At 40.4% G+C, this 23188-nt stretch overlaps 1 protein-coding gene across 1 annotated transcript in view; it reads right to left on the bottom strand.

Annotated features, from left to right (window-relative positions):
• ADAM10 (ADAM metallopeptidase domain 10) overlaps window positions 1-23188 on the bottom strand; it is a 147439-nt gene that overhangs the window by 25602 nt on the left and 98649 nt on the right. Inside the window, exons 5-6 of the mRNA XM_083183818.1 lie at window positions 3427-3530; window positions 2756-2908 (exon numbers count right to left, since the gene is read on the bottom strand). Coding sequence (XP_083039944.1) covers window positions 2756-2908; window positions 3427-3530 — 257 coding nt within the window. The remainder of the gene's footprint in view (window positions 1-2755; window positions 2909-3426; window positions 3531-23188) is intronic.

The raw sequence follows: 23188 nt of genomic DNA, 5'->3' as shown, positions 1-23188 counted from the left end.
TGATTTTATGCCATTGAGGTTAACCATCAATGGTATCATAAGTGGATAACCCACATACAGCCATCGCTACTCTGGTTTCCTACCTCAGGCAAAAAATATACTGGTAGTTTAATGGTAAGGAATACAGAGTAAGCTACACTATGGAGCTGGGACACTATGTGTATGTGCTGTATAAAAAACGTAATAAATAAAATGAGACTTACATGGATTAGTTCAGAACATGATCGCAATAAAGATATTGATAATGGCACAACAGAAGTGCAGAAAAAAAGAGAAGAACAGCACATGTATGCCGTTGCTGATCTAAATATGTATTTGGTTATTGGGAAAAAAATGAAAATAAATTGCTTTCATTGTGAAAATCATATTCTAAAGGTGCATACATACTGTACAATTTTTTTGACCAATTTCATTGAAAGACATTTCCCTTGAACCCAGTGTCATGGATGAAAGATGTTGACTAAAGATATTGACTACAGTCGAAAGATCTAGCTACAGTTTATAGGCTCTTTTTGAAAGATATCCAAATTGAGCTGCATGCACAGTTGACAAACAATCTTGATGAACAACTGGTGGGTACGCGCATCATCATTTGTCGTTCGTCTTTCGTCAACATCTTTCGTCCAGGACACTGGGTTCAAGCTGCACAGCTCTAGCCAGAGGTAACATTCAAGCAGGGTAAAGATTCATACAAAAGAAATTTCCATTACTTTCAATATTGCTTAATTGTTAAAAAAATTTTTAACCAATTTCGTTGAAAAACATTTCCTTTGAACCCAGTGTCCTGGACAAAAGATATTGACGACAGACAAAAGACGAAAGATCTAGCTACAGTTTATAGGCTCGTTTTAAAAGCTATCCAAATTGAGCTGCATGCACAGTTGACGAACAACCGGTGGGTATGCGCATCATCATTTGTCTTTAGTCGCAAACGCATTGAAAGATATTTTGACGAATTTCAATCAGAATGGCCGAAAAGAACGAAATTGGTCAAAAAAAATGGTCAAAAAAATTGTACAGTGTGTATGCATGCACCTTTATTTGTAAATCTTTAATTAATATATTTGGGTTCCTACAGAGCAGAAATCGCCCTTTCAGCAGGAGATGCCATATACAGGCATCTACAATAATAATCTCTCATATTTGAAAAGCTTGGGACAAAAATAATTTGGTATTTTTTAATACTGAATTTGAATATTTTGGAATATATGGATAACATGAGATAAAATTGGGGATGGGCCCCAAATTTAAACACCAAATGGGTAATTCCATGTGACTCACGTTAAATTTTAGAAGTTTACATACACCACATACATAACTATAGCTGAATTTCAGCCATTTTGCAACCAATTCAACATCTTCCATATATGTTCAATGTTTACACGCATATGAAATTGAAATGCAATAAATATATTGTTTTTTCAATTAGTGCACAATATACTATGATCTTTTTATCATGCAATAAATAAACTAAAATGTTAGCAGTTATAGGCAACTTAATTTTTATGCATTGAGTTTCAGATACATCATTATATATATATATATATTATATATATATTATATATATATATATATATATATATATATATATATATATATATATATATATATATATATATATATATATATATATATATATATATATATATATATATATATATATATATATATATATATACACACACACACACACACACACAGGTCGAGTATCCCGTATCCGAATATCCGTTATCCGAATTATTCCGAAATACGGACATTCCAGAAAGTGAAAAAAAATATTTTTTTTGCTAAAAACTCACTGGGGACATTTGTAACAGCATCACTGGGGACATGATATGTAACTGGCACTATATATGTGAAAGACAATGATTGCTTGGCATTCAAATTCAGTGCTGAGATAGTACACACATTTTGTTTCACGTTTTGAAACATTGTTTTTTGAACAATTAAAATATATTTGTGTGTATTTTATGTGGTAATAAAATATATTTGTGTGTATATTATGTGTTTATACAGCATAAATGCAAGATACTTCAAAATACATCATTGAAATATTAAAATATTCCGAAATACGGAATAATCCGTTATCCAAAATTCTCCTGGTCCCGAGCATTTTGGATAAGGGATACTCAACCTGTATATATATATATATATATATATATATATATATATATATATATATATATATAGTAGCAAGGAGGTAATTTTATACAATAATTGTAATACTTTTGTGCATTAAATAAAGTTTGTGTACACTGAACCGTGAAAACGCAAATGGGTGGTCTCACTCACGCTGAAATGATTACGTATTTCAGAATATTTCATATTACTTAATTTTGTTTATGTAACTGTAAAAAACACCATGGCCTACAACACAAACCATTATAACATTTACTTAAAACTAAATATTAAGATACTTTAGGTTTCCATCCTTTATTAAGATTTCCAACTAATTTTTTTTTTTTACTTTGGACCATCTATGGGTTTGCCAAATCAAGGTCTTTAACCCTTTGAGTGCCAACTTTGCTAAGAGATCCTCAAAATATCCATGAAAAATAAGCTCACAGTTACTGTTCTTTTTAGTATAGATACAAATACAGCCAAGTTAGTTAATTGAAGTTGAATTAAACATTGCATCCAAAAGAAGTCGCTAGCAGATATTTTGAGGATCTCCAACAGCAACGTTGGCACTCAAAGGGTTAAAACACAACAATTAAAAGCAACAGCAGCCACAAATTTAGCAAAGCAATGTTACCTGTGCAATGACAGCTTCTCTAGTTTCTCCATATCTTCTAAAGAAAAGATGATCAGTCTGGATGTAGAGCTGGCAGGTATTTTTTTCTGCTTGCGCAGCTCGTTTCTTCCTAAGAATGACTGGGCCAGTCCCCTCATGCTCGTCTAAATATTTCTTAACAGGTAAAAAGAAAATATATCATTCAATACTGCAAAGCCAACAGCAATTTTAGCCTAAATGATATCTACACATAAATAATGGACTAGAGCATGAGAAAATGGAATTAACTTATGCAATGCCAAACCTTAAAAGAGAAAACCTTTTTTCAAACTTGATGAATTTGACTAAATTGAAGTCCCCATAGATTTCTATGAGGACTGGATTTGTCAATGAATGCAACAGGTCTTCATTATCTAAAGTGTTGCCCTCCTAATACAATTGGGTGACAATGCAGAAATCAGAAAACTATTTTCCACAAAAGAGAAACTGGCAGCTCACACTTATTATAATTCAAACATAGAAAAAATAAATTCATAATAAATAATGTTGTAGAATTTTTTTTTCTAAAAACACATCTATTATGCACACATTGCCAAAAGAATGACCTGTACTTCGCCAATTGCTTGGATTAGGGACATGGAGCTCAGCAGGAATCAGAAATAATTAACGGCAACAAAAAATACCCGCCTTACCTGTTTGCTGGGTTCACTTTGAGCTGACATTTGATACAATTTCATCCTTTCGAACACAGAGTGATCTGCACATCCCCCTTCATCTCCATATTTATGAGGATACTCTGTAAGGCAGAAATTTAAGAACGTTACAAAAACCTCCCTAGGCTAACAAAAAGCATTCATCAAGGAGCACGTAACTAAAATTCACATTCACAGAGAACATTTTCTACTAAACAAAGATTCATCCCTTGTTAAAAATGTTCTTTAACAGGTATCTAGATGTTATATGGGGCAAGGGGAATCACTTTTGGGGTACACAAATTGTAATAAAATATAGTGGAAATCTGGAAGTCCTGGGAAAATGCTATACTGACATTTAAGACACCTGCTGGAAAAATCTTCTTATATAGATCTTTGTTATCACTGACCGGCATGTTCAGTATGGGAACATTTTCTAAATATAATTTTACATAATATAAAAAAGATAGTTTAATATGCATTTGAATACCAATAGACCAGTAAATAACTTTACTTCAGCAAAATAAATGTAAAATGGTAAAGAGCCTGATTCCGATTAAATTGATGTTGCCGCTATGTCTTTTATAAGCAACTGCTGTGCTTAAACCAGCAAAATCCACAGCAAAAATCTTGCGTAAAAAGACGCCCACTACAGGCTTCACTGTTCCACTGCCTGACTTTAAAGATGCCACATTATATATATTTTATTTGTGCATGAAACAAGGTTTCAAAACATGAAACAAAGTTTGTGTATTTTCTCAGGCACTGAATTTGAATGCCAAGCAATAATTTTCTTGCACATGTTTAGTGCCAGTTACATATCATGTCCCCAGTAGTGCTGTTACAGATGTCTCCAGTTGTGCTTTTAGCAATAAACAAAAAAAAAAAAATTCACTTTCTGGAATGTATGGTTTTCCGAATTATTTGGATGATGGATATTTGGATAAGGCAGGGATGGGGAACCTTCGGCCCTCCAGCTGTTGATTAACATGCCCTGCTACAGTTTTAGAATGGACAAACAGCAAAACTGTAGCAGGGCATGCTGGGACATGTAGTTCAACAGCTGGAGGGCCGAAGGTTCCCCATCATTGGGATAAGGGATGCTCAACCTGTATTGCACCACAGCTTTATAACATCAGAGTTCCATCAATGCATTAAGTTTGATGCAAAGACACAAAGTACATAATTTGAAATACAAATGGTTAAAAGGATAAGTAAATACTTAATTTAAAGATATGCATGTTTCACTGTTGGTACAACATGTATAGAAATCAGTGCACAGCCATTACTGTTGATGCAATGCAGTTATTCTACAGAAACTTTCAAAACTTCTCAGTAGCAAGAAAGGCAGAAATTGAAAAGCTATTGTGGATTTTACAACCAATTTTCCATTAACAAAGAAATGTCATTTTTGCAAGAGGTTATGTATAATGTTAAAAGTACCACGAGGTTGAATAGCACCACAATTAATTTTGAAATCAAGGTTTTCTCTTTATTCTGGAACAGTACTAGATCTTGCTTTCCCTTTGTGCCTTCATAATAAAACGTAGTACGACAGACATAAACAGTACAACAAACATTAATAGCACTTCTGAATTTCACTTCATTTTATCCTTTAACCCTTTGAGTGTCACTCACATTTGTTATATTTATATTTGTCAAATAAATAATGTTGTGTAAAATAAGGAATTTGGTATTCACCGTTAATACCCTTTTTACGAGTTAGCAGGGGACACTGCAGTCAGTTACGTATTGGGATAGAGTAGGCGTACTGGAGGAGTCGGCACTTAAAGAATTTTGATGTGGCAGGCTCCTACCCCCTCTATCCCCACCCAAACCCCAGTCTTTGAAAAACTGTGTCTGAGAGGAGAAGAGAGCAGGGCATCTCCAGGAAGGAGGAGATGATAAAAAAAACGATTAGGTTAGCAACATGCATAACACAGACACGATTCAAGTACAAACAAACTTCTGCAGAATGGCAGGAGGACAAGCACTGGGAGGGTGTGCAGTGTCCCCTGCGGTCTCTGAGAAAGGGAATTAACGGTGAGTACCAAATTCTTTATTTCTCCTTCGCGCAGCAGGGGACACCGCAGTCCGTAACATAAGGGGAACTACCAAAACATTACTCCCGAATGGGAGAGCGGTGGGACTCCTGCAATACCGCTCTACCAAAAGATGCCGCAGAACAGGCGAAAGTGTCAAACTTGTAGAACTTAGCAAAAATGTTTGAGCCCGCCAATGTAGCTGCTTGACACACCTGAGAAAAGAGAAGTTGCCCTAGTGACAACCCAAGAGGTACTAACTGACCTGGTAGAATGGGCCAAAACAACTGTGGAAATTTGTCTAAGAGCATGACAATAAGCTTCATGAATGATAACACAGCCACAAGCTAAATTCTGTTTTTGGTGCAGGTCACTCCTGTTTTACTGCGCCATAAAGGACAAAAAGCCTGCCTGCCTTCCTATGGATGCCGTCCTTGAAATGTATATGGGCAAAGCATGCACTATATCCAGGGAAGAAGAAGACCCTGCCAAGGCTGGAACCACAATGGGTTGGTTTACATGAAACGCGGATACAACCTTGGGAAGAAAATCCCTATTTGTTTTCAACTCTGAACAGTCCGGAGATCTACAGGACAAAGCTCTGAGTTCTGACACTCTGCGTGCTGAAGCCAAGGTCAGCAACACAACCGTTTTCCAAGTTAGAAACTTGTCTACGGACTCTAGAGGTTCAAATACCTCTGATTGTGGGAAACATAAGACAAGAGACAAATCCCAAGACTCTGTTGAAGAAACAAACAGGGTTGTAGAGGTAGTATGCCTTTTAGAAATGTCTGGACTTGGGGAATCAAAGTCAGATGGCGATGAAAGAAGACCGAGTGCAGAAACCTGGACTTTTAGAGAGCAGAGTCGAAGGCCCACTGATATTGGGAAGAATCCTCCTCTGAACCTTCTGCTAAGTAAAGGGAAGAAATAGCCTTACGTTTCACCAGGCCCGGCGCTGGCTGTCGGACCTGAGAGGGACCAGAAAGTGACTGTGTCAAGGAATCCACAGAGTGAATATGGGTTTTTGCCCAGACTGGCTCAGTAGAGGCAATTTTCTTAAACTGAGCCTGAAAGGTTTCCCTATCTTTGCGTGATGCTGCCAGCTCTGCAGCTAAATTTGACAGGACAGAATTAAAAAAAAAAATCACCTACAGGTTGTGACTGTCTGTACAGCAGGAGGATGTTGTGGTACAATAACAGGGACCTGTACTGCAGCATCGCATGTTTCACATTTTGAGACACCCTAAATTTGCTGACTATACCGCCTCTTGCAGTTTTTGCAAGCATATACTTTTAAGGCAGCTTTTGACGAGGTAGCCCCATCTGCCATTGTGCAGTGCATTTAAGATTGTTTAATCAACTACAAACACACAGCCACACACACACACACACACTATCACACAAGGCTATAAGTAAACCCGGGCCTGGGTGATAATATGGAGAGAGGAGCCACAAATCCATCCTAAATTAGACAGTGTGTAGTAATAACCCTCTGGTGACTTACAGTGCCCCTGTAGTCTTTGGAGGTAGAGCTTGAGGCAGAGCAGGACTAAGAGGACCAGGGCCTGTCTTCACAGGACGATGCGAAGCAGACTGTGCTAAAGCATAGCAGAGCTTGTAAGCCAACTCTGTGGTGCCAAGTAGGAGATTGACAGCGTGCAGCTGCTGTCAGTTAGTGTCTCCCTCCTACCTGGCCATCACACTGTATGTAATGGCAGCCCCCACTGTGGCACTGAGCGCCTATACCTATTTAGCTGACGTCCCTGGAGTGTTGCAGTGGGATGAACCGTGAACCTGTAACACCAGCAGCGGGTCCCCGGAGCGGAAGGTACCGGTGGCTGGGTCCTGGAAGCACAATGCGTGCAGTGTCGACCAGGCCCCTCCAGGGTCCCACGTAGCAGACAGACCTTGCTAAAGGGTCTGCCTGTCCTCTTGTGTAAAAAAGTCCAAATAAAATTTTAAAATTTTAAATAAAAACCTCATCTCCCTTAGCAGAACAGGCCCAGGAGACAGACTTCTCCAGGCACGTTATCGAAGACTGGGGTCTGGGTGGGGATAGAGGAGGGAGGAGCCTGCCACATCAAAATTCTTGAAGTGCGGACTTCTCCAGTTCACCTACTCTATCTTCATACATAACTAAGTGCAGTGTCTGTTGCTGCACTAAGGAGAAAAAGATTTCCTATAAGGTAAACATAATTGGTACTTGTGTAGTTTCACGGCGCCAGTATGGCGCCGTGCGTCTGAGTCCCCTTGCGGGCTCGGTGGCTCGCTGCGCTCGCCACGCTATTTAAAATCAACTCCATGCCAACATGGATAGTGGAGGTATGAACTATTCATGTTGGCATGGAGTGAAGTTACTTTTTTAACATAGTTTGTGGCGAGTGTAGAACCCGGAAGTAGAACGGCGCCATGCTGGCGCCGTGAAACTACACAAGTACCACATAATGTATTCATCATAATGACCTGTTGATTGCTTGGCAATTTTCACAACTATTTTGACAAATTCACTTGGCACTAAAAGAGTTAACATCCAGACACTGCAACATACATGCAAATCAGCAGCACTGTTTGAAAGGTCAATGGAGTCGATTTAATTCAAAGCACTGAATAGCTATGCTAATAAGCGCACTGAACTTCTGCTCAAGCCCCTCCTGGAGGGTGAACCGAAACCCAACAAAACTAGGCAATGCTGTTTTGTGCCCTAGCACTGTGCAAACAGCATCACTTAAGTCAGAGAATGCCAGTTATCGTGGCTTAACACCCAGGAGTAGCAGCATTCTCCAAAATAACAGCTGGCTGATTTAACTAGCGCCAGGTGTTCCCTCCCGGCGCAACTCACAGCGATATGAATCGAATCGACCCCAATTATTCTGACAACTCCCCAATTCCCTGAAGATAAATTATAACCTTAAAATCATTGTATCGGAACATTTCCAAACTTTAAAAGTAGTAATTTGATTTTTAACCCTAGAACATATACATAATTTTTGCAAGCAGTAATTTGAAGTTTCTTTGGGGTATTTTATTACCCCTGTATGGAGGTAAAATAGTGTATTTTAGCAGATACAAATGCAGATAAAATACTTTATTGTTGTGCATCATGTGTGGGCCCGCAAGGGGGGGGGGGGCAATCCACGCCCCCCCGTCGGGATTTCGGCGGTCGGTATTCCAACCATCGGGATTTCATACCGATCCCATTGCTACAAGTGTATAAAATAAAAGGACGTAGCCACACAGTCTCCATTTGTAGACATTTGTAATGCAAGATGGTTGGCTCTGAAGAACTTAGTCACTTCAAGTCTGGTATTGTCATAGGATGCCATCTTTGCGATATTCTATGATCAACTGTAAGTCGTATTATTAGCAAGTGGAATCATTAGAATCATCATTAACTCAGCCACAAACGTGGAATACCATGTAAAAAAATTGGGCTGGGTCAACAAATGCAAAGGTGCATGATGCATAAAATTGCAAACGCTCTGCTGATTCCATAGCTGAAGAGTTTCAAATTTCCACTGGTATTAATGTAAGGACAAAAACTGCACAGCGGGAGCTTAATGCATGGACTAGAACTTGACTGGCTTGAACAGAGCCCTGACCAAAACCCCATTTAACACTTTTAGGATGAACTGAAATGGAGATTGTGAGCTAGGCCCCGTCCAGGCTCCATCCTGGTTTCCGCACCCGGTCTTTACATCTCAGCATCAATCAGCAGCCAAATACAACATTGAATTTGGAAGTTTGGTAGGTGAACTGGGTCTCCCTGCGCACCCCTCAATGCAGCCCTGGAATAATTCTCGGTGTTTTCCAAGACACCCCAATATGGACTAGTAGAGAAGAAAATAGCACAAATAGGTAACAGATATTTTATTGGTAAAAAGGTAAAATCATCACATAAAAAACATCGAGGATAAAGCACATTAATGACAAAAAAACAAGAATAAATCCCTCTCACCAAGTGTAGATGGTGGAGCCACAGATGGCAAAAGCAGAGTGTCCCCAAAAAAGATCCACCCTGCAGGCTGGTCCTGGGCCCAGGACTGCTGCTATTACCTAAGGACCCAGCCCAGTGCTAAGAATCCTGGGCCCAGGACTGCTGCTATTACCTAAGGACCCAGTCCAGTGCTAAGCCTGTGGAGTCTGCAGGGTGGATCTTTTTTGGGGACACTCTGCTTTTGCCATCTGTGGCTCCACCATCTACAATGGGTGAGAGGGATTTATTCTTGTTTTTTTGTCATTGATGTGCTTTATCCTCGATGTTTTTTATGTGATGATTTTACCTTTTTACCAATAAAATACCTGTTACCTATTTGCGCCTAAAGAATTTTTCAATTTTCTTCTCTACAACATTGGATTTGGCTGCTGCATTGAATAATGGATGCAGTTTCCATTCCAGCAAAAGGATTTCAGAATGGATCCGGCATCAATTGAATATATACCATAGACTTTTAGTGCGCCTATACATTGTCAACATATTATCCACATAAATATACCAGATTTATACATGCAGGTAAAGTCGCAAGTAATCGAAAAACCGGTCTAACTGAACATGTCACAATATTCAGGAGGTCATGCAAACCCATTCAATATTAGTCCATTTGAAGAAACACAAATTGTTATTATTCCCATTTCGTTATTCGAAAAACAAAATCCAATTGGAGAAACAGAGATACAGGGAAGACGCCAGCTCAATGTGAAATGACCTCCACTCCAGTCACCAACAGGGGCTTGCTGCCTGATTGATTTAACCGGGACCCCAGTGACCAGAACTTGTTTCCCTGCTTTATGTAAAATGCTTAAAACTTCAGCATAACTCTGGTTGGAGAATTGGGGGATGGCGAGGGGGAGAAACAAATGGTCAGTGTGCCCCTGGTCCCTATACAATTTGTGTGGGTGTGTCAGTGTGCCTATGGTCCCTATACAATGTGTGTGGGAATCAGTGTGCCCCTGGTCCCTAGAATGTGTGTGTGTGTCAGTGTATCCATGGTCCATGTACAATGTATGTGCTTGCGTGACAGTGTCCCTGGTGCCTGGTTAACTCTAGTCCCTGTGCTATATATCTGTGTGTGTTGTAGTGTGGGAGAAAGAAGCAGCCACCCCACACTGCAGGAAAGTATGCCCCAGTCTCTTTCTCTGATGCGGTTTCTCTTCCTTTCCCTCTTTTTTTCTTACACTGTCTCTACCTTTTGTTCTCTCCTTGACACTGTCTCTCTGATAATTGACTCTCGCCCTGATGATTGACTCTCTCCCTGACACTGTATCTACCAGACACTCGTTTCCTTCCCTTTTTCTCTTGCCCCACCCCTTCTCATCCCTTTCTCTCTTTCTCACTGTACCCCTTTCTCTCTGAACTTCTCTTTCCTTCCTCCCTGACCACGTCTCCATATATTTCTCACAATTCTCTCTCATCCTCTGCGTCTCTCACTCTCCTCACTTTCTTTTTCTCTCTTGCTTTCCTAACGGACATTGCAAAGACATACCAAAAGGGTAGGGGGTCCAGTCACAATTTTGCTATGGGGCCCACAGAGATCTAATTAACCCCTGCACTTATATGTGACTGCAGCTAAAGCTGTCTGTAGTAAAAGGTGTGTTTGATGGCAGTGGGAGGACAGACGGGTTGTTGTGAAAAAGGCTGCCTAGGAACACAGCCTTACTGCTGCTGTATTTTGCCCTTGTGCTGGTAGAAAAGCTGGGCCACTTGATTTAATAAAAGTTGCCAGCCAGCCCCTGCTCAGGAGATAGGAAACCCTTCCCCCATCACACAAGTTGCAGTTCAGCACACAGGTATCATGTTACACAGTGTGAGGTTAGACAGCCCAAGCTATCTGAGCAGAATGTGGTGTTTGCCAACAAGCAAGTGGGTTTAGGACACAGATAAATGGGGACGAGTACACCCTTAGGGCGAGATGTATTAATATACATCGCCGCCCTTCGCCGGCTGTCCGCCGCGATGCCAGCGCATATGTACTAACATATGCGGCTGGACATCGCAATGTGGTGATGGAGACCCCCCGCAATACCTGTTCTGTGGTCTGCGGGGGGTCTCCGTCTCCTCATTGCCGCCTCCTGCTGCCTACACTCCGGGGAAAGCTAAGCAGGCTGTCCCCGGCGCCTCCTCCCCCTGCAGCCGGAAGGACACCCGGCTGCGTTGCTAGGGGGAGGAAGGGCTTACCTTCCGGGGTCCAGGAGGACCTGCAAGAAGGTAAGCCCAAGTGAGGGGGAAAGGGGTGGGTCGGCGAGGCGGCGGGTGGCGAAAAGTAGCCCATAGGCTTCTATAGGGTATCGCCACCCAGAGGTGACGATACCTTACCCGGCGAAAACCATGCGGCCGGGTAATTGTACATAGGAAAATGCGGTAAAACAGGGGTTTTACCACATTTTCCCTTTAGTACATCCCGCCCTTAACCTGAGCACCTCATGAGGAGCTGGTTACAGTCATACATATACATGTAATACAAACAGATTATACATTGTATAACAGGGCTTAACACTCAAGGAGCATTACATAGCGCTTTTAATAGAGCCTCTGATGCCCTGCAGCACATACACTGAGGAGTGTCATGTGCTGCCTAATGGCTGCTTGTCAGCATGTAGCCAAAAGTGCGCCCACAGAGCACAGGTCCGGCTCTGAGGAAGCCCCGCCCATCATAATGGCGCTGGGCTTCAGTGATTTGTATACTGGAACAGCGCTGAAACCAGGGCTGTGGAGTCGGAGTCTGAGGCAATTTCAAGTACCTGGAGTCGGGGTCGGCAAACAATGCACCGACTCCGAAAATGATAATTAATGACTTCTCTACTGTAAGAATAAAGACCAATGCATGCAGTGCCTCACGTAACCGCAAAACGAACACGTTAAGTGACCGTGAAAAAGCATGCTTTTCATGTACTTCACTATATGGCACGCAACGCACAATTCGGAGCACCAATACTTATAAATGTATTCTCCCTTGTAGTTTACAACTTATTTCCAACGTTCAATAAGGTTTTCAATACCTCGTTGGTAGAAATCACCTGGTGTAGACTCGACAAATTCATGCAACCAAGCTCTCCCACCATACGCACAACATCTTTTTACACGGATGAAGATCTTGTTTTATGCGCGGGGTCGTTTGTTTACCTTGGCTAAGCCATTCCTTTCGATGGTTCATATTGATGTACAGGCACCATTTTTCGTCTCCAGTAACGATTCGGTAAAGAAATCGTTCCTTTTGTCCATTAATTGAACGGTGACGAGCAAGCAAACCAGCGGAGATTGTGGCTCGTTGATTTTTGTTGTCGTCACAAAGCATGCGGAACTCATGCTCCACACTTCTGAACCTTTCCTATTGTTTTTGTTCCCAAAACAACCAAATAATGTGTTGTTTTTTTTATCTTTGAACTGGTAAAGTTCCTGTTCCTGATGTTTATGCCTACTGCTACTATCCAGCCATTTAATTCATTAATAAAAAAATTAATAAAAAACTTTGTTTTCATTGTGTTTGTCCTTTGCTTAAAACTGTTCAATACAGTAGACTGTTGGCTTCCCAGCCTCTAGTTTCTGTAGTAATAATATGTATGTTGCCTTTCTTTCCTTAGAGGAATGTATCAAATACATTTGCATATTAATACAGAGGAATCGGAGTCGGCGTCAGAAGTACAAGGAGTCGGGGTCGGAACATTTATCTACCGACTCCACAACCCTGGCTGAAACAACTAATTATGGTGGTAAACTGCCCTGGCAGTACCAGTCCCAGTCTGGGCAGGGGCTGTGCGGACCGTGTGCAGGGACACCACCGCCGCCGCCATCTTGCTGCACCAAAAACCGGGGACCCCGGGATTTTGTTCATCACTGACGTCTTCAGGATGGACTAGGGGTGTGCGCGCTGCAGCACAATGCCCGCGGTACCATCACCCACTCAGGACAGTGGTCCTGGGGCAGGGACAGCTCAGTACCTTGAATGGCCTGCAGCTGTACCCTTCCCTAGTCTCCCACGATATAGGACTGCTGTTAAGCCCAAAACAGCAGTCCCAAAATAATAAAGTAAACTGAAAAACTCTCTGGAGCTCTTCCTGTAGTGTGCTTCTCCTGAGGCACATTTTCTTAAACTGGCTGGTGGAAGGGGAAGCATAGGGAAGGAGCCAGTACACCCAGTGTTAGGTTTTGTATGTGCCGGTCTCCTGCGGATACCCTCTTTTCTCCAATAGTCATGAACTATTCCCTGCATCGCAAATGGATGTAAGAGAAATATTTTTTTCCCTATAACGGGGGTGAAGCTCCCAAAAGTTTGCTGATCAGATCTTGAAAAATGTATGTAGCAAATACTCATAAAGAATTGTGGGGATGTGTTATCCTCTGCTGCTAAGCCGAAGGCAAGAGATACCAAACCGGGGCAGATTTATTAAGCCCAGTGAAGTGATAAAGTGGCCGGTGATAACGCACCAGCTAATCAGCTCCTAAGTATAATTTTTCAAAGTCAGTCTATAATTTGACAGACGATTGGCTGGTTCGTTATCACCAGCCAATTTATTATATCACTAGGCTCAATAAATCTGCCCCATAATCAGCTGCAGTACAATATGTTCAACCTTTGCAGGAATATGGGGCCGTACAGGTATACAGTACATATTAGCCTGTACTCTGTTTATCAGGATTATAGGCACAACAGCTCAATGAAAAAAGGGTGTGCATTACACACAATAGCATTAAAAAAAAAGGATGTAGGCCATAAACTACATTTGTAATATAATACAAATGAAGACAGATTGCGCTATTATTCAGCAGCCAGTCAGTCTTGAAATCAATTGGCAAGATGACAACCCTGCTACATATACGTGCAGGCTTCTAGTAGAAATGATATTAAAGAGCAACTTGGATTTACTACACAGAACAAGGCAAGAGATTATAAGGTCAAACGTAAACCAAAAAATGATAAAACATAACGGTGAGAAACAAGCATATAGTGTGCCAAGAAAAAGTTACCAGAACAATAGTTTGGAAACTGCTAGGCTAAGCAGCAGTCAGATGGCAACAATGTGCTGAGCCGGCAAACACAGTAATACATTTTGGACCCACTTCACTACAAGATACTATGGCAATTATAAAAGTATTTTGCTCAGTAGTTCTACACTTCTGAATTTCCTGCTATGTATACAAGTAGGGATGGATGGATGTATGGATAGATGTATGGATGGATTTCTTGTTTTAAATGGACTACAATCTAAAACTGCACCTCACCCAAAACATAACATAATACTAACCACAAAAACGTAATTGCACATTTACCACAAAGCAACATTAGAGCAAATAAAAAAATAAGATTGCCCCATTAGCAAAGCAATCCAAATCTGGCCCAGGGGAGTTTATACACTCTCCCCATGTTAACATCCAATTTCTCCCATAGGGGTAGCTAAATCTGCAGACTTTAAAGTTCCTATATAAATTGTAATGAGGAAAAAGTTAGAAGAAAGGGAACAGACTGCCATGTACTGTACCAACTAAATGGATTATGCTGAGAGGTTATAAATCAAACTCTATTGCAATAGACAGCCCTTTAGAACCATTTCCCGTCCAAAGTTCCTTACTGCTTTAGGAACATGTGTCCTTTTGTCAGCTTTGCACAACATCAGGAGCAGCTCTTATTATATAGGTCATGTCAATCTTAACCTTTGCTGCAATGTTTATCAAAAGACAGGGCAGCAGGTGAAGCTATGCAGATAATAACACAGAGAGCAAGATTGAACTTGGTCTTTGTTGTCCAGAGCAGCCAACTTGCACAGTACACACTATTATACTGCTAGGAAAATAGTTGCATTATACCTGAAGAAAAAAGTAAGGAATTTTAGGTTTACTCCATCGGCATCAGTGTGCTTTAAAGTTTGCATCTATTTTTATAACAATAGGATGACATACTGGAGGGGTTATTTATTAAGATGTGAGTTCTATTGAAGATGGTTGCTAAGGGCAACAAATCAGATAATAACTATTATCTTCTAATAGATGAAAAATAAATAAGAAGTCTTCAATAGAACGAACATCTTAGTAATTACACCCCTGAAACATCTCTGCCAAACTGTTTTTTTTTTTTTGGCCTTTATCCAGGCTTCACAAGCTGGTGCAATATCTTGTCACCCCTGAGCTATACTGAATAGCCAGATTTGTCTTCTGTAGTTTGTAACCCTCACCTTAAATGTAAATGCCTGTTTATATTAAAATAAAATAAAAAATAAGTACATGCAGCTTCTGAAGAGTAGCAGGTTGCCCACCATTCCTCGAATGAGTAAATGAACATTTCATGTTTTGGGCATGTACTTCAGCCCCACTTAGGCTTCCTAGTAAAATCATGCTACTGTATGTCTAGTTCACAATCTGATTGCCACAATCTGATTGCCAATAAATGTGTTGTGTAGTTCACAATCTACCTTTATGATAGCAATTAAACAAGGTATTATTTAATTCAGTAATCTGCCATTTTTTTCAAAAAGTGATCAGTTAATGAACAAGAAGACCCACTGAGTATTGTGGAACTTGATAACACCCTAAAATTCTTACCAAACAAAAATAAATATTTACAGGATTAGACTGAGGTCTTTAAAAACACACAAAACTGATAGCAGAGGTACTGGGGAGACCTGTCCCTCCCTTCTTTGTTAAAGGAGTAAAACCTCTCCTACAAGTGCCACAGCCCAAAAATAGTTGTCTAGTCAGCAAGTTACTTAGGGACACAGGCGTTAAGTTGACCTATATTCGGTCGACACCCTTATGTTGACATGGCTTAGGTTGACATGGACTATATGTCAACAGGGACTTGAGGTCAACATGACAAAGGTCGACATCATTATATTCTTTAAAAAAAAAAAAAAAAAAAAACACATTTTTTTTTATACCCCACCGTGCACTAGGGTGTGGAAGGAGAATAAAATAGTGTCAATGAAAGTAGACAGACACAAAAAAAAAACACTATGTCGATCTCTTCTATGTCGACATTTGTCATGTCAATCTAAAGTCCCTGTCAACCTATAGTCCACAATGATGACCTTTTATACGTTTCGACTTGCGGCCTGACGATCTAAGGGTGTCAATGACCCATCCTCGTTACTTTACTTGAGCATCATTTGTTCTTGTTTTGATTTTTAACACTGTTATAATGGCTACTGAAATGAAACACGCTGTGATGTCCAGTAATATGGAAGACATCGCTTGGAGCAAATTGTTAATATAAACTACCCTTGGCTACCTTTAACATTACTAACATTTTACCATATCTACTTAATGCAGAAAACATCGCAAAAACAAAAGGAGAGAACACACTTTCTAAGTTTTACATTTACCCTGCAAGCTTTCCTAGTAAGAATTGTACACTCTCTATGAATCAAGTGAGGCTTGTGTTCTAAGGTTTTCCAGTTTGAATACCTAATAACCTCATAAGTAGATCAAATAAAAAATACTTTAAAACCATGTAGAACTATCTTCACATACTACATCTGACAAGCACTGCATTACCAAAAGAACCGACAGTCATTTTAATTAAGCCATGGTATTTATGTGAAAACTGGTCAGAAAGGAAAAGGTATCCTTAGTGCTTGTATGGCATCAGGTTAAAAGGAAAGCAAGATCTGAAGGTAAAGATTATCTCTGTCTTCAATATGCAAAGAACAAAATCGGAGATTGAGTCATCAGCCTATTAGGACTACTTATAAACATCACAAGCTGCGAAGACAGATCAGTTGACCTGGGAGACCACGTTATTATTAGCTCTAATTGGACTGCTATCCCTCCTAATGATTCTGTCATGGCAACATCTGATTCGCCTATCAGACTTCAATAAATTCCACCCTTTGTGTGTTGAAACACACACACCAGCATTCAGCCACAGAACAGCATTGCAGACTGTCATTTTGATGGTGACCACAAAGACATTAACTTACTGTGATTTTATCAGAAATGTATTGAATGTCAGGCTTTACAGCGGGACATGAAACGCACTGCTGAAACATATGCTATTCTTAGTGATGTAAAGCCCAGCAATACATATTTGAAGGTAGAACATCACAAGGCAGATCTTAAGAACATCTAGCCTACTAAAAACCAGTGTCATATTTTAGTGAAATGTTGGGTATATTGACCACCAATAGGACTTAGCTGTGCCCAGGGATATGCATGCTATAACTCTGTTTATACATTTAGGGCCGCTTTAAGAGGAGGTGGCCCCTGTGCAGGCCCCTACATCCGTGCATCGCCTCTCTGCTGCACTGTAGACGTCAGTCGCTAATGCGCACACACGTAGATCTTTGGGAAAATGGTATGGTGGGCATTTTCCCATAGATTCCTGCAGTGCTGCTGCGATCATCGTGGGACTATGGAGATGTAAGTATTCAAACAATGGGGACTTACTGAACTCAGGGGCCTGTGTGCTAAAGCTGACGATATAAGCAGTGCTATCCCCCCTATAGTCATTATGTATGCTATTGCTCATACTTTCTACAATATTCCCTTAATGGATATAATCTACAATTTACACTTGCAAGTGCACATGAAATGCATTGTACAGATGTGTCCCAACACATTTAGCCTCAATATACCATGCATCACTAGCAGCCAGGTCCTGTTCAGCTCTTTTAATATCAGGCATTTCTATTTAGAAGAAAATCTGTCATAGGGTGGGATGTATTAACATACATCGCCGCCCTTCACAGCCTAGCCGCCACAATGCCAGCGCATATGTACTAACATATGCGGCTGGCATCGCGGTGCGGTGACGGAGGCCCCCCGCAATACCTGTACTGTGGTGTGCTGGGGGTCTCAGTCACCTCCTAGCCGCCTACTGCTCCCTTCACGCTGGGACAGCTCAGCGTGGCTGTCCCGGGCGCTGCCTCCTCCCCCCTGCAGCCGGAAGGACGTCCGGCTGCCTTGCTAGGGGGAGGAGGGGCTTACCTTCCGGGGTCCAGGAGAACCTGCAGGTAAGCCAGAGGTTTTACCGTATTTTCAGCTTAATACATCCCGCCCTTAATCACAATGCAATAAGGCTAGAATGCAGATTCATTTGATACATGGCACTTGTATACTGTGTGAATGGAGCAGAATAGAACTTGTACATGTCTGCTCCACCACCTAGAGAAGTAAGAGTTAAACAGGCCAACCCATGCTATTTTAAAAAGGAAATTAACAAAAAAATACTATTTTGATGAAAAGGGCAATTATATTTACTATGCCAGAACAGCTGCTTCCTTAGAAACATTTCGTCACTACTTGTAACAGAATCTCTCTGAATCTGAGTAATGGGCCTACTCCCAACAGCTAACAAAAACATGAGCACCCTCCTCTAGAATAAATGTTTCGGTACTTATGTAATATCTGGACTCCCGTTTTTTTTTATAAATCCGTGTCCCCTCGCGGGGCTCGCTGCGCTCGCCACACTTCAGGCACGGTGGCTCGCTGCGCTCGCCACACTATATAAAATCAACTCCATGCGTAGTTGGATAGTAGGGGTATGAAAAAATGGGGTGCATTTAACATGGGAGCCCAGATAATACATAAGTACCAATGTTTCTCCTTTTATTGATATTTTCCATTTCCATTATACATCATAATGTACCTTAATGCAAAGCATTTCTTTTAGCACTTTGTAGTGTCCAATTTAGATGTTATTTTATGCCAAATCCAATGCCCTATTGGATTTCTTGCAAACGAGTGAGAAAATAATTTACAAGTTATTGGAATAGCAGTTATCATAAAGTGTGTGTATGTGTGTGGGTGGGTGTGTGTGTGGGGGTATTGCGGTTGTATTTAGTTTCTTTGGAACCATGAACACAGAATCACATTGTACAGTGGTTCCCAAACTTTTTCAAATCACGGCGCCCTTGAGTATCAGAAAGTTTTTCATGACACCCCTAAACCAAAAGTTTTTTTATTGAGACACTTTAAAAATATTAAATTAAATAGTGTTTATAGGTGATCTTATAGTTATGTGGTGAGGGACTGGATTTGCTTCGGTTTGTCCACATATTTTATGATTGGAAGCCACAAACCCTGGTTTTGCCTGGTACATTAACCAAAAATATTTTGAATTGATCATGGACCACCAACCCAAGGCACCCCTGCAAGTGCTCCGCGGCACCCCAGGGTGCCATGGCACATAGTTGGGGAACAACTGCATTAGTGGTTAGTTTTAAAATATATGGTGTTAACACAACCCATTTTTATTTATACGAATAGTGACAATCCAGTGCTAGAGAAATAATCCTCTTTATTGTAAATAGTCACTAGGAACCCATTTGGAGGGGGGTGAATTCCATCTTTCCCCAACTAATTTAAATCACTCATTATTATTCACTATTTAACATGGTAAATCGGTCATATGGTGCTAGTCAGAGGCCTTGTTTACTGTTTCACTGCTGATATAGCAAAGGGACAATCATTCTCTTGGTATAAATGATTCTTATTTCACAGCCAAGATTGTAACTCTACTACATACACTACCCTGTAACTTAGGAAAAAGTCCCAATAGAAATTAATTCAATTAGGACAACTAAGCCTCTTGTTGGGGCCTAGTCCTATAAGCAGCAGGAGACAACCCACTGTTTTGCATCAAATGATACAACTTTATAGATCTTACCTATGCACTGGGGAAATCCTACAGCTACTAATGCATTAATATAGGCTTAGCTGCCAGGATAAGTTGAATCAGAAGCCTGCATTGGAAAACACTAACAAAAAGCTGCCATTATAGTTGTATACAATCAAATGGCAAAAAAAAAAAAAGGTCTCATGGTGAGATTTTACATTAGATTTTATCTATATAGTCAAACTCTCATGCAGATCGCACAGGTTTTTTACCTTGCGATCCCGATGCGCGCTCCCGTGACAGCACAAATCGAAACCGATAGACAGGACAACAATGACTATATAGTGCAAATATAATGCAGATTGTATGAATTGTTTGTAAATAGTAGCAAAGCCCTGTCTATCTGGGTTTTGATTTGTGCTGTCACGGGAGCGCGCATCGGGATTGCAAGGTAAAGAACCTGTGCGATCTGCATGCAATTTGCATACAATCTATCTGTATGCGGTTTTGACTATATAGTCAAAATCTAATGTCAAATCTCACTGTGTGTACACAGCATAAGTCAAATAGAAAGGGAATCTCACCGTGTGTACACACCATATCACTTGCAGAGACCAATTACACTGCTGTTAATGCAGGCTATGTTAACGGTCCTTACTGCACACAGAGTGTTTTTTCATCAAAGAAAAATACTGTGCTTGAAAAGCACAAAATGACATATGAAAAGCACCATGAAAAGCAACTTAAAATGAAAATAGATAGAAATTGAATTAGAAGCTGGTCAACATAATGAGAGAAAAAAAAAACAACGTAGAAATAACTTTTTTGTAGTTAAAGAAAAATGCCATAGATAACACAAGAAACTTCACAAATCATAAACTACGTTTCTTAATGTTTCTTTGCTGACATATTCAAAGGTCCTCACTTGTAATTTGTAAAAGGTACTAGTGTGTCTGGCATTATTTTATAGGCTATGCCCAAGTAGCAGTACTTTTAGTTACCGCCAAATAGATGAGATAATACTAGTTAAAAAGGCATCTCCAACATCTGAGGCTGGGTACACACTATGACTATTGTCGGTGCTCCAACCTGGGGTCTTCATAACCTGCGGGCATGTGCATCGTTAGGGATATAGTGCTTGCACAATAGACAATACGAACCGATATCATTCACAACATCGTTGTCTTGCACATAGTTTCTAAATATCTTATAGGCAGGTATTCAATCCTTTATTTCCCCTTGTGCAGCGAATCCTGTTTTGGATTCGCTGCACAATCGCAAGGTTCCGGAGGGCTGCAGCATTCGCTGCCAGCCTTCCCTCACCCCCTATTCAACGCCTCAGGGGCTTGCTGCCTCTGGCGGCGAATTTTAACCCCCCGGCGAACGACACTGGGGAGCTGAGGGACCGCTGCAGGCAGGGAGATGGAAGCCTCCCTGCCTGCGCCGGACACTGTGGGGGACACAGGGAGAGCCCCCCAGAGCTGGCAGGGGGCTGTGTTAGGGAGCCGCTACACACTGGCCCCGATCGTGCATGTGTAATGATCTGGATCAGTGTGCAGTGAATATATGAATATTAATGAGCGTCTCCCGGCTCGGCCCTCGCTGGTGAATGTGTAAAAAAAAAAAAAATTATTGTTTAAAAAAAAAAAAATTATTAAAATATATTCATGTGCTGCAAGCACATGAATAAAAATAGCATGCCCCTTCACAGAAAAAAAAAATTCAGATTTTTTGACACCAAAATAAAAATTAAAAACGCTTTATTTTCAAAGATCACATTTCAGTTCTCCAGAAAAAGATGAGGAATGTAAAATGGAGAATCCAGGGGAATTTAACTGGAGAAAGCAGTTCTCCACTTCAGCATTAAATACACTCTCGGCGAATTCCACTAAAAACCCCAATGAAAACCACTGGCGAATCGCGGAGAATCACAAACAGAGAATCGCCAGATATTCGCTCTTCATTTGCAGAGAATTGTGTCCATTGAATAGGGCGAATTGTTTTTTCTGTGAGAAAATTCCCTGTAAACCCAGGGAATTGCCTGATTCCCCAGAAAATATGGTAAATCAGAGGCATTGAATACTGGCCATATTGTCTAAGCAACGTAGGCTTTTGCACATGGGGGGCTCACAAAGATGTAAGAACATGCTTCCACTGTGTAGCAGCAGATAGCCCCAGGGGCAATGCATGCACAAATTACTTCCACCTTTGAATCAGGACAATGTGTATGGCACAGGCAAAAGACTTTAGCACCATACAGAAAAATTCAGCAGTAAAAAAAGGCAACCATGATTGGGGAAAGATGCACTTAAGGTGTGGCAAGTCTTACCTATGGCAAATTTATTTAGGCCATACATCAGGCCGACAAATGTCCTCCAAATGGTCTGCTCAACTAACACACTCAATCGTGCCAAGTTAATTTGTCAAAATAAACTTGGCACGATTAAGTGCCAAGTTAATTTGTCAAAATAGGTGTAAAAATTGGCAAGCAAATATTTTTTTTCATCTTAATGACCTGTAATGTTGATCTTATATAGGAAAAATAAAAAAATGTGTAAAAAAACTGTATTTGAATTTAAATAACACATGTAAGTGAAGTTGGCATTTTTTGTGGATATTTTGAACCTCTCACATCCAAAATTTGTTTAGAGAAGAGCGGAAAATATAAAAAATAAATCGATCAGAAGCGCAATTAGTGTTCCCACTCCCATTAACCTGATCAAAAGTAAGAGATTCAATATGTGCAGTACCTGCATTCTATGCAAGGCCTGTAAGAGCCCAGAAGCTAAAGTAACATAATATAGATCCTCGAAAACTAATGTAGTTTTTAAAATCAATGATTTTATTACTTGAAGTTCCAAATTTTGCATTTATCTTTTGGAATGTAGTTTAAAAAAAAAACAAGAAACAAGTTGGACCACACGCATACTAAATAGCAAATGGGTAGAGCATGTGTGTAATGTGTGAAAAGGTTTAGAAACCCACAATCTATCATTACATTTTAAAAAAATTCATGAGAATAAAATAGATCACCTAATTTCATTCCGTGGCATAAAATTGGTACAATCGAATTGGAGGTGTAATTACAAGGAAACAACATTGTCCCAGACTGAGATGAAAAGTATTAATAAGTTATGCACTCGAACTTTAACAGGTAAATGCTGAATTTGAAACCAA

The sequence above is a fragment of the Crinia signifera genome, chromosome 4 (assembly GCF_055691185.1).
Source record: "Crinia signifera chromosome 4, ASM5569118v1, whole genome shotgun sequence".
Classification (NCBI taxonomy): Eukaryota; Metazoa; Chordata; class Amphibia; order Anura; family Myobatrachidae; genus Crinia; species Crinia signifera.
This window is presented reverse-complemented; position numbering and strand designations above follow the sequence as displayed.